At 37.8% G+C, this 12,603-nt stretch overlaps 1 protein-coding gene across 9 annotated transcripts in view; it reads right to left on the reverse strand.

The window, feature by feature from the left end:
* Nucleotides 1-12,603, reverse strand: part of DOCK7 (dedicator of cytokinesis 7) — a 614,518-nt gene that overhangs the window by 89,714 nt on the left and 512,201 nt on the right. For all 9 annotated transcript variants that reach the window (XM_042462522.1, XM_042462521.1, XM_042462520.1 and 6 more), the window contains exons 12-14: nt 11,423-11,565; nt 5,567-5,660; nt 4,357-4,519 (exon numbers count right to left, since the gene is read on the reverse strand). In XM_042462522.1, the coding sequence (XP_042318456.1) occupies nt 4,357-4,519; nt 5,567-5,660; nt 11,423-11,565 (400 nt within the window). The remainder of the gene's footprint in view (nt 1-4,356; nt 4,520-5,566; nt 5,661-11,422; nt 11,566-12,603) is intronic.

Consider the following 12,603-nt stretch of genomic DNA (forward strand, 5'->3'; position numbering starts at 1 on the left):
ATCAATTTTACACTCCAAATGTATGAACACAAGATCACATTAAGCCTTCATATAGGAAGAGTTGCTTTTTGGTATGAACTGTCAAGTGTAAACATAATTTTAATACTAGTGAAGACCAGTTTAGTAATAACATTGGAAAAACAGTGCTGTGCAAATACTATAATCCTTTTAAACATAGTAATTTTCTATCTAGTAAATACTTCCTATTAAATGTTTTATATCACTGCTAAGTGGGAACTTATCACAGGAAAATTAATTGGGGTGGCAAAAGTAACACAGAGTAATTAAAACTATTCAATGATGTCAGAAATTGTAACAAAAACGTTATTCCAATTTGGGATATCAGTAGGATGATGAGCAATATTTATTTCTTTTACTTATGATTTATTTTTAGACCATCTTTAATGGTAGAACATGTAACTAAATTTGCAAACAAAAAGAAAAAATAAAGAAAGAAACATCCTATAGATATTCAGTTTCACATGAAAGTGAATATGAACAAAACAGAACCAGAACAAGAATGAGATCTACCAAAGTGAGATTACTAGGAGCTACCACTCAATCAAACTGAACCAAACCAGTGCAGCAAAACTATCGCAGAAATTTTGATGGATTGCTCCCAAGCTGCATAACTAGTAGGAAAGAATATCCAGGAGGGAATAGATATACTATTGTTAGAGAAACAAGAATACCTAGAACATCACTGAAGCATTTGAATTCTTTGCTGAACTGTAAAGAAAAAAGAAAGTGCAGCAACTGAAACACCAGTAATTTAACAGCAATTTATGATACTATGATTAATGTTATGTTGCTGTCTAAAACTTAACATTGATATACTGGTTACGTCTATTTTTAAGAAGCAGCTTAGCTCCATGGAGATCAATGAAGCTTATGCCTAACCAAGTGTGCACATGACAGCAACCCAAGTTTAACAATAATGCTAATATTTCCACAAGGACACCAGTATTATGAGTCAAGTATATACCCTGAGCAGGGCTGCTGCTGATAGGGTGACTTGGAGGTCTCTCATTCATAGGGTCACCATAAGCTAAAGTTGACTGGACAGTAGTTAACAGTAACAAATCTAAAACCTGCCCTAGTGGACCCACTAAATCAGCAATTTACTATCCTTTAACCAAGGAAGATACACAATTGATAATTCCTGTCATCTTGTAATAACAAATTCTATAATGTCTCATGTCAGAATACTCTTGGGGCAGTACACCAGTGCAATGGCCCTTTATGTTAGTGATTGCATTATATCAAGGTACTGCCCCAAGAGTATTCTGACATGAGACATTACAGAATTTGTTATTACAAGATGACAGGAATTATCAATTGTATATCTTCCTTGGTCAAAGGATAGTAAATTGCTGATTTAGTGGTTATATCAAGGTTACCCAGGAGCAGTAAATGGAAAGAGACAAAGTCATATCAGGAGGACAAGGCTGCCTACTATGAGTAGCCTTTTTCTTCAATGCCTAGCTAGCAGTACGTCCTCAAAGCCAGAGTGTTCTGGAAAGGCCGGATTGCAAAGTCACCAGCCAGATGATTTTAGACGTCTGCCTTCCTAGAACACCTTCTCTTCAAGGAGTTCAGAAGCATTAGAGAAACAGGGTAGTGAGAACCAATAGAGTGGTCCCCTCCTTTCAATGACCATTTGGATGGCCATCTGTTGGGGGTGCTTTGACTGGTGTTCCTACTTAGCAGGGGGTTAGTCTCAGTGGCCTCTTCCAACTCTATGATTCTATGATTTCTATATATGTTACTGCTGTGCCACTGCCTACAGCACCATAATTACACCAACACAGCGCACATACAAGATGCTGGCCTATGAATGCAGGTTGTACTTAGGTCCACCAGCAGCTACTAGCAACCCTAAGAAATTTCAGTGTATTGTGAAAAAGAGAACAGAATCTTGTGCCATCTTAAAGAGTAATGTGGCAAATTTATTGGAGGTTTGTTAATCTTTAGGGTACCACAGGATTCTTCATTGTTTTTAATAACCAAGATAGCTCAATGCTACAAGTATCTTATAGTCCAATGGTAATTCTATTTATAAAATCCTGTGGCAAATTTAAAGTATGAAGTAAGCACCTTGCAAAAAGTACTTGCTTTTGCTTGTCTTAAAAATTTGGTGTGTCACCTTCTATAGTTGATTTGCTCTCACTACATCTTTGAGGAGATAAAGTCATTCCCATATTTTAATGTTCACCATTGTTTAGATCAATGGCAATTTATAAGTAAACAAACGTGTCATTGCAAATGACATTAGTAAACTGATGATCAAATTCTAATGGCAAGTTAAGGGCAGCTTTGCTCTTTAGTAATACAAACTAATGACACACATCAATAGATTCTATAATGATGTTTCCTCTCCAGTGCCTTACCACTACTGCAAGGAAAAACCAATCTTTAGTATTCAAGTTCTAGAACAAGACTCTCTGTAAAGATTTTTGACTGTACTGTACATATATTATTTGGTAGCATTGTGTCCTTGCTAAGGATTTTAGCAGCACTGATTTATGGCACACTCCCCAATGGTTGGCTGACCATAATTATTATCCCTCTGCCCCAATCCCTAAAACTATACATAGTTGAAAAGAGACATGGAATTACCTTCCAAAGTCTCTTCTTGATTTGGCATTGAGGAATATTAATATTCTCCTTGAGAAACAAGAAATTTGCCTGATACCAGAAGAACAGCCAGGTTTTAGACAAGGTTGTTCAACAATATTCTAAGTTTTATACTGACTGCTAAATACAGTTTTCAAAATGATAGCTTTTTTCAGCATTTGTCTGTCATGTCTTTGTATACCATAATTGCTCAGTTCCAAACATAAAATCAATTCTGCAGGGAAATGCCTTTCAGGTGAGTTAAATATGATAATCTGTGGCACAGCATATGGACTATGGTGACAGAGGCTACCTCACTCACACCAGGGTGGCACTCTTACCTGCAGAAAGCACAGGCAGAAGGGCCTTAAAAAGAAGTCCATAGATAGTGGCACAGATATTGCCAGCACTAAAAGGTCAGTGCAAGCATGGAAACTGAACTCAGTGTTTGCTTAGAGCATCTCATTTCCAAGTGTATATTCTCACAACACAGCATATTAATCTCCCTCAAGGAGACTGGAAAATAAATGAAATAAATATGTGGGGAGAAAGCAGATATCAAACAGAATAGCAATTATTAAAAAAAAGTTGAAAGTGCTTATAGGATTGCTGGAGATGGTTTAACCATCCATTTCACCAAATGTCTCACTACAATCCTATTCACATAAATGTGGAAAATGAGTCAAATATTGTTCCTATGGAGATAAGGCAGGGACAGACTGGACTCATGGGAGGGTCACTCCACCACCTGAATGCCCTTGAAAGCTAATTTGTTCCAAAGAAAGAGGTGGACCAACCCCCTGTCAAGGTATTCTGTCACCTTTCCACAGGGAAATGTACAGTGCGTCCTCGCCTTACGCGGGGGATCCGTTCCGGATCCCTCCGCGTAAGGCGAATTCCGCCTATGCTCGAGCCCCATTGGAAACAATGGGGCTCGTGTGCGGTGGTGCGGCGGCGCGGGCACGCGCGGGGCACAACGGGTGCGCACGCCCATTCAATTGAATGGGACGCGCCGCCCCTTCCGCCCCACGCCGCGGCTTGAGCACATATGCTCAAGGCCGCGTATGGCGTGCCCGCGTATGGCGCGGGCGCACTGTATTTTCAGTATTTGGAAGAATTACTGAAAGACAAAACAGTAATTTTTTTAACATGCCTGGAAAAATCTGGAATGAAAACTAATAAAGCAAAGATTAATATAGTGAAATATTCTTATAAACTGAAATAGAAATTTTATGGAAATTAACCAGTGGACCACAGGTTAACCAGTGGTATCTTATGTGGATCACAAGATAAAAATAGGATGATGTTATACTGGTGGCTGAAATGAAATTTTCTTCCTGTCCTTTCCCTGATGCAATTCAAAAAACAACTCTGAATATTTTCCTAGCCCTCCACAGCCAATTCTGGGGATGCATGGTGGCTGAAATGGGGAAAGGGAAATCCCACCCCTCTCAATTCTCCTGGATCCCATCATTTTACCAGCCAAAATCCACTGCTAGTTCCTGCACTATGATCTTGTCTTATCCAATTTTAGAAAAATGCTCTAAATTGAGAATTGGTTAGTCTAACCAACATTAAATAACATTTGAAAACACAAACTAAAGGGTATTAATTTTTCTTATGGATTAACCAAATAAGCAGTCTAAAAATATTCTCTTAGACTTTCTTATCAGACTGACTGACGATGACAATTATCATGCTCTATTTAAACTAAAGTTAAAATCTACTTTTTGTTCTTACCTGTATGTTGTATTTGGAACATAAACATCCTTTGCAGGAAATTCAAGGATCTCTCTGGTTGGTCGAACTCTACTATCAGGATAAAGTTTCACTTGCAACAGCTCTGGAGTTAAACAGTAGTGTGGGTTCTCTGGGGCTGGAGAAATATCTATCTTCAACTGAGCTATGTGGAGAGAAATTAAAAGTATAACTAAGCTTGTAAACAACCACTTCTATGGTTGCTTGTGGAAAATCTGTCACCAGGGAAAACTTTACCAAAACATGTGTTGCATTTTTTGTCAGCCACCAACTGTTAGCAGCTATTATTATCACTCAGTGCAACTTCTGTTGCCCTTTGCTTTTTGGCTTTCTGCATTTATAGTGACATTAAGATGATTGTCTTTTCTATTTACTAATACATTCTAGTTCTAATTAAAGAAATTAAGATTTGTTCTGTTTCATAGAAACAAACATTCACCATACACTTCATCATTATTATCTCAGTGAAATAAGCACAATAGAATGTGGGGCCAAATTAATTACTAAACTTCCACCATGATTAGCCACTATGTGTGTGGCAAATACATTCTTGCATTTATTTTAATCCTCCCACATCTTTTTGAAGTTTGATGGGAGCTCTCCCAGTGCTGAACTGCTAAATGGGTAGGTCACAACCCCAAGAAAGCTGCCATTCAACTTGAGGGACCTGCAGCATGTGTATGTATATGTGCCTTCCAATCAGCTGTTGATTCATGCAGCCTCATGAATTTCATAGGGTTTTCTTAGAAAAGGAATCCTCAGAGGTGGTTTTGACAGTTCCTTCTTCTGAAATACAGCCGAAAGCATCTGTTATTCATTGGCAGTCTCCCATCCAAGTACTAACAAGGGCTCACTCCGCTTAGCTTCCAAGATCGCATTGGATCCGATGCCTTTAGGGTATTTAGGCCCTAGCTGCAGGATGGGGGCTGTAATACCAAGAGTGAATTTGACATTCTTGCAGCAGCAGATCAAGCAGCCAACTCTGCCTTCCACTTTCCTTTTGCCCGGGATAGCATTTGTTCAGAGATTTGGAGAAGTGTTGGTCAATTGTAAATTAGTTCATCACAGCATACCACTTTATCTTGATAGCATCTTCTGAACACTTTTTTAAAACATTGCTTGTTTACATTTCTGAACCCATAGTACCAAACATCATAAATGAGTTCTATTTCCCAGGCAAACCAAAAAGTACCTGTAATAGGTCTCAGCCTCCGCAGAACAGAAGATGGCCTTCTCATATCTGCAAGAAACTTGTACAAGTCCTCATCACTCAGACGGTCACCTTCCTATTGTTGATTAAAAATAAAGACATGCAAATATTGTTAACTGTGTTCTTGGGAGAAAAATCCGCCCTTTCACACTCCTTGATGAGTTTCTTTATATTGCCGGTTTTCAGAGAATGTCTTGTACAATAAAATAACCATTCAATATGCAGTATATTTGTAATATACTCTGTGTTTAAGTTGCTCCTGGTCTGTTGTTGTTGTTGTTATGATCTATTCATAACAAGAGTCAAGCCTTACTTTTTAAACAAGTCCTGAGTAAAGTAAGGCCCCAGTTTTAAAAATTCAGACTGATTTCAGAGTTCCTTGTATTTTTTTTTAAGTGAATAGATTTGTAGAGCACTGTCTTCTCTATTAAACTGATCAGTGCAACTCTACTTGGTTTAGTACTCACCAAGTAGAGCATCAAGATCATTAACCCTAAAATAGCACTGCAGAACCTAGCAGCAAAATTAAAAAATAGATATTTTTTCTTCTTTTATGTTGCAATAATCATACCCACATTGAGGAAAGATTTTACTGAGGTTCAGTGAGACTGCACTGGAGGAGTGAATTATTTTAAACACTGCAGCTTGATAGCCATGGGCTTCACTATTCAAATATATCAAAGTGAGAACCCCCACAAAATGTACTGTGTGTCCTCTTATGCCCACTTCACACATGGATTATGGTCCCTGTGTGAAGGGGGCATAAGGCAATACATAGTATTTTTGTTAGGATTCTCACTTTGATATATTTGAAAAGTGAAACCTATTACATTATGAAAAGGGTGAGGGGATGTGGTTTTCCATCTCCCTGCCATGTGTAAGAAATATCTGTTTAGAGAAGAAAGTCTAAGGACATTAGATTTCTACTGAAATTGGAACTCTGTATGGCTGTGGCTGGCAGAGGAGGTATAATTTGAAGGACAGTGCAAAACAGATAGTTTAAACCATTAAGCACATTGTTATAATTATAAGGCCAAAAAGTTGAACTAAGTTATATAACTCTACTCTTCCTCCCAAAAATGAGGACAGATTTTGTAAACATTTTTAGGACTATATGATCATAGAGTTGGAAGAGACCACAAGGGTCATGCAGTCCAACTCACTGCTAAGAATCCTCTACACCAATGAAAAGAGTAACTTTTCCAAGATCTGAATGATATTGCATCACTGGGGAAGGGGTTATGCTAGTAAATTGTGTGTTTTCCAGTAATGGAAAAATTGATCACCATGTTCCCTTGATTTAATTTCCTTTTAATTTCATTCATTCTAGATAATATACATTATTCAACTGGATTTTCAATATAATTCACTCTTTAGGGAAACTGGGAATCTGAATATAGAATTTTAGGTCAAATGTAGTTATTTCAGCAGTCAGTAATAGTGAGAGTTATTTAAAAAAACCAAAGGAGAATAATTTCAATAAGCTTATGCATTATTTAACAGTTGCCAAAATAACCTTGGATTTAAAATAGCCTGTCACTTAATATCATCGGGTTCACTGTTAACATAGAAAAAGTTTTGAAAACAGCGAATAACAAATTGAAAACACATATACTTCAACTTTCTATTAAAAATATTGGTATCCTGTGCTGATCCCCAATCAGTATGTCTGAGGTCTGGAACAGACAGGCCAAGTGAAGTGGCTTCTGGCCACTTTGGAGACATGACATTCAAATGACACATGGCTCCAAAGCACCCCGAAGCCACACCAGAGCAAAAAGGAGCTGGGATAGGCAACATGGGTTGTGTGGTTGGTGCAGTCCCAACTCGTTTATGGCCAGAGCAGGCTCAAGCTGCTCTTTCGCACCCATCTGCTACAGCCTTAATCTTCATTTTAAAAACATCATGACTGGCCTCCTTGCAAAAGAAACAAACAAGAAGCAGTGAAAAGTGAAACCCAAACTTTTTAACTTAGTAGGCCAGGATACGGACCATTTCACTAGTGTTGCCCAAAAGAAACAGAAAACTTGAATAATCTTTGCAGAGCCTTCATCTTTGAAGGAGGAGACAGATTAGACAGTATTTAATGTCATCCTGAATTTCTACTGCTATGTTTGAATTATTTTTCACAATCTGTTCTAAATCTGTGTTCCTACTGGTTCAGAGATTTCCATGAGCCTTGCTAATACCCTTTCAAGGGGTAAGACAAGGGTGCTTATTAGCTCCCTTATTATTTAATTTATATATTAATGACCTGCCATCTGCAATGAAAGATTCTACAGTACATATGCCAACAGTCCTACATACTCCTTGTAACACTTTGCTTAATGCTGATGACATGATTTTGTTATCATATTCTCAAGTAGGTATGTGGAGATTGTTAAAAAGACTTAGTGGTTATTGTCAGAATAATTTTCTGATTATTAACAAATCTAAGTCAAGCATAATGGTATTTGGTAAGCGAACACAGAGTCATAGATGGCAATTAGAGGGTGCGCCAATAGATCAAGTAAGGAGCATCTCTTATCTAGGTGTAACATTTTCAGAAAACGGATCCTGGTCATGCCATCATCAAAGGAATTCACTTAGAGCAAAGGCCCGCTTGAATCTCATACTTAAACTAAAAGCTCACAATTACCCTGGCTCTCTAACCCCAAAAATTAATGTTTATAAAGCTAAACTTACACCTATGCTTTTATATTCAGCAGAAGTTTGGGGTTTAAATTCCATTTCAGAAGTTGAACTAGCTCAGTCTCAACATCTGAGATGTATATTGTATTGGGTGTAGACAAGTGGACATCCGCAGCTGCTGTTAGAGCGGAACTAGAAATATATTCAATTCATTCGCAAACCAAAATCAAAGTGTTTAACTATTGGTGTAAAATCAATGAAATGGGGCCAGATAGACTACCAAAATAATGTCTCTTAGAACAGTCTCAATCCCATCTTGAGTCCTCTTAGTTTAGACAAATAACAAACTTTATTATGAGCTGTGGTCTCCCTGTAACCTGCACAGTCAATGAGTAACCAAAAAAGGGTGCGAGACAGAGAATCCAGGATATCAAGGCCCAAAAAGATATAGCCATCCTTAGTAAGGTAGGCAATTTAAAATGGCTGAGCCGTTTTAAATGCACTTTTCAAAGACCTATCTAAAAATACAAATGCCAAAATACCTGAGGGAGGCATTTACTCGAGCTAGATTTGACCAGCTTGACACAATTGTAAGATATGGTAGATTTAATGGTATTCCTTATGATGAGTGAACTTGTATTTGTGGAGACCAAGAAATTGGAGATTTAGCTCATATTCTATTCTAGTGTAATTTGTACCAACAGGAAACAGACCAGTGTCTTGGTCCCTATATCAAACGGTCAATGTTCTGGGATACCCATGTTAGAACTTCTTACTTCATGAGTGATCAAGATTCAAAAATATCTATTACCACAGCTCAGTTTCTATGTAAAGCAATACAGTGGAGAGCTAGATATGTGGGGACAATTGGGGTGACCTGTAGAGGTGATGAGGAATTTTGATGTGTAACTGATGTTCAATCTTTTGTTTTATGTACTATCATTTTAAAAACGTATTTCCCCCCTCTCTATTTTACCCATTTTTGTATTTTGAATCTTTTATATAGATTTTTATAATCAAGTTGTATAATTTTGTTTCATTTATGGGTTTTGTACTTAAATTGTATGGCATTCACATGGTATCTGTGTCAGGGATGATGGGAGTTGTAGCTCTTCACCTCTGGCTTGAACTCACCACCTGGTTGTGCACCACGCTGACCAGTTTTGGCCAGTGGTTATAGCTTAGCAAGAATTACAGAGAATAGGCTGAAGACCCCGACAAACTCTCCAAGCCTTCTCACTCTTGCTTCCACAGAAGTCTTCACCCTTCTTCAGGATCCAGCTGGTTCTTGTAGCTTCACCCAAGACACCAGACAACTCAGTAGTCTTATATAAAAGATCTACTTTATTCTACTATATACAGCTCCAAAACTATCCAACACAACAATACTCTACTCCTCACTATCCACTCTACAATCCACTCTACTACCCACAAAATACATTGGGATGTATAGTCAATGCATGGTACCACCCACTGTTGTCTGTTTCCACCCAGTAGGCGTGTACATCATTCTCATTGTTTCATCCTACAATTAATGATTTCATCATCTCAGCCTTGACCACTTAACAATTGTCAGGTGTGTCCAATTATCCACTTTACATTTCTTGTCCTTGGCATTCAGGACTTGTTAATTGTATTACCATTTACACCTGTGTGGTTCTCAATTGGCTTTTGCTGAGTCACCCTGACTCTCACATACATGTTTTATTTCATTTACTGTATATCCCATGTTGCTTTTTCCTTAACAATCTGAATGGTATTTTATTCATATTTTAGATGTATTATATTTAGCTTTTTCTAATTTCTACAGAATTTCTATAGAATTTTTATAGTGTGTTTCATCTGCTTTTGTGTTATTTTGATATGGCCTAAGGGCTAATCAATAAACATTGATTGACTGATTGATTGATTGATTGAATACCCTTTCAAGTACATCTTCGCATTTATAAAAACTTAAAATTTGTTTTGATATTCATCAGGAAGTGGAATATTCTGGTCATCACTTTTACCTTGAGTTGCAGCTGAAAGATACTGGTGATCTGGTGCAAACCTACAGCCTAATGCTTTCCAGTCAGAAGGTAAGGTGTTTGGGCATAATTTTTTTTCCTTCAGATCTATGCCTACTTCCCAATCAAGCTGAACACCCATGGTTCGTGAAAGAAATCCTATGCATCTTCTATGTATTTATTCTACTGTAGTCTCCTTCAACATACTGCCCTCCAGATGTTTTGGACTATCATCAGTCCTAGCTAATATGGAAAATGATGAGGGATCACGTAAGTTGATATCCAAAACACTGGAGACCACCAAATGGAAGAAGGTTAATTACTACCTTAGCCTAACCAACACCAGAATCTTGCTTCTCTCTTTCCAAAGTTATTTGTATCCTACACTTCCTCCAAGAAGGCCAAGGCAATGTGTATAGTTTTCTCTCTTCTTGCAAATATTGTAATGGAACTAGAGCTCATATCTAAAGTATGACATCATCTGCAATTTCACTCTCATCACTTGAATGTCCCTGTTCCATCTGAATTTAGCTTTAATTCTCACAGTAACTGGAGGGGAAATAGACAAAATAGATTGACATAACCATTCATTTTTTTGTCTCATGTTGGGGTGTGATTGTATGATCAAGTCATGATCAGGCCCTGCACTTCAAAATTTACCAGTACTCCACTGCTCCTCACCCCATGCTACCACAACCATTTTATATACACAACATTACATGGGATGAACTCAGTTCTAGCTCAACACACTTAACCACACGGTGCAAAGGCTCTCCTGTGTAAGACTGTAATTTCAGAATCAACTCATCAACTGAAATTCAGTGTGAATTCCTACAGAACTCCTGGTACTGATCTTGCATGGACTATAATAGTTATTTCTGACATTGTCTTTGATATTCATTTCCTCCACCGCACACCAGCCATAATTGCTTCTAACCCACAAACAATGTCCTGGATGTTGACAAAATGGGCAAAGGGGTGACACTAATTGCTAGTACGTTAGCAGAGTAAACAAGCAAGGTTAATCAAATGAATGAACATGTCTTAAATCTTAACTAGATGTAATAGCCCAATTCAGACAAACTATTTAGATTGTTAACATTAATACATCCAGACTAAAGACTTGCATGTTATTCTATAAAGCATTAACTATGATGGTGACAGTGACATAGTATTACCAAAAGTGTAAATGGTGAAATACCTGTTTAAAGAAGTTTGTCACAGTGAGGGTTGCTGGTCTAAAGTTAGTCAAGTTGCAGGTCTCATCTCCACTAGTGGTTCTTTCCAATGAACGTCTGCCAACAATGCTAGAATTCCTTCTCTCTGACCAAGATCCTTTACGTTCTTTAACAAAGAAAGAGGGGAAATAAAACAAAAAGAAAGGAAAATAAACTACATCTGTTTTAGAAAGACTAATCTGAAATTATGGGAAAAGCAAGACGGAATAGGTGGTTATGCTAAGATAACCAATCTCCTGAGGCATTAGGAAACCATAAAGCACAACTGAATACTTTTGCTCGTCTCACAGCAATCGTACCCCAGTGCCTAGTGCCTATTACAGAAGTCTTTATCATGTGGAGATTTATGCTTTTTTCCCTGCCACAAAAAATGATGTAGTTGGCAGTTTTCAAAGGGTTGGGGGGAAAGATGCTGAACAGCAGTTTCAGATGAGTTGTGCAGTCCACAACGATTAATTCACTCCTCTGGAAAATGCTCATCAGCCTGTAACACTCTCACAAAAGCATAACAGATGGCTTATGAGTAAAATCCTTGAAAGATAAACCTATTTGTTATTACAGGCTTGTTCTTTTAATTTCACCCTTAATACAAAGGCTTCATGAGGGAATGAATAGGCAACCCCCTCACAAAAAATAAATAAATAAATAAATAAATAAATAAAAATAAACATACATGTTGTGCATTAGGCACAATCTAAACCCTGTGGGAAATATACACTTGTAAAAATTACTTTATACAGAGATAGGAAACCTGTGTCCCTCCAGATGTTGCTGAACTGCAATTCTCATGCTGACTAGGGCTGATGAGATCCAACAAGATCTAGAGCACCACTAGTTGTCCACCACTGCTTTATAGGGTGAAAGGGGCAGTCAACATGAATTTGCCATTCTTTCTCCAAGTGTTGGATAGTTCTAGAGATTACACACAGTGGGTTAGATCCAAACCAGCCTTTCTATGGTTAGAAGGGATCTTTCAATTTATGAAATAGATTTATACCCTCTGGAGGTTTGGGAAAAAAAGAGAGTAAACACAATCCTTGCTGATTCCTTTCTTCATGCAGTCTTGTACACTTCCTCTCATGCTGGTTCCTCAGTCCTCCAGATAAGATTTCAGGAAATTGAAGAGTTTAAAGGGAAGGAGAGG

This window comes from Sceloporus undulatus, chromosome 4, assembly GCF_019175285.1.
Source record: "Sceloporus undulatus isolate JIND9_A2432 ecotype Alabama chromosome 4, SceUnd_v1.1, whole genome shotgun sequence".
Lineage (NCBI taxonomy): Eukaryota > Metazoa > Chordata > Lepidosauria > Squamata > Phrynosomatidae > Sceloporus > Sceloporus undulatus.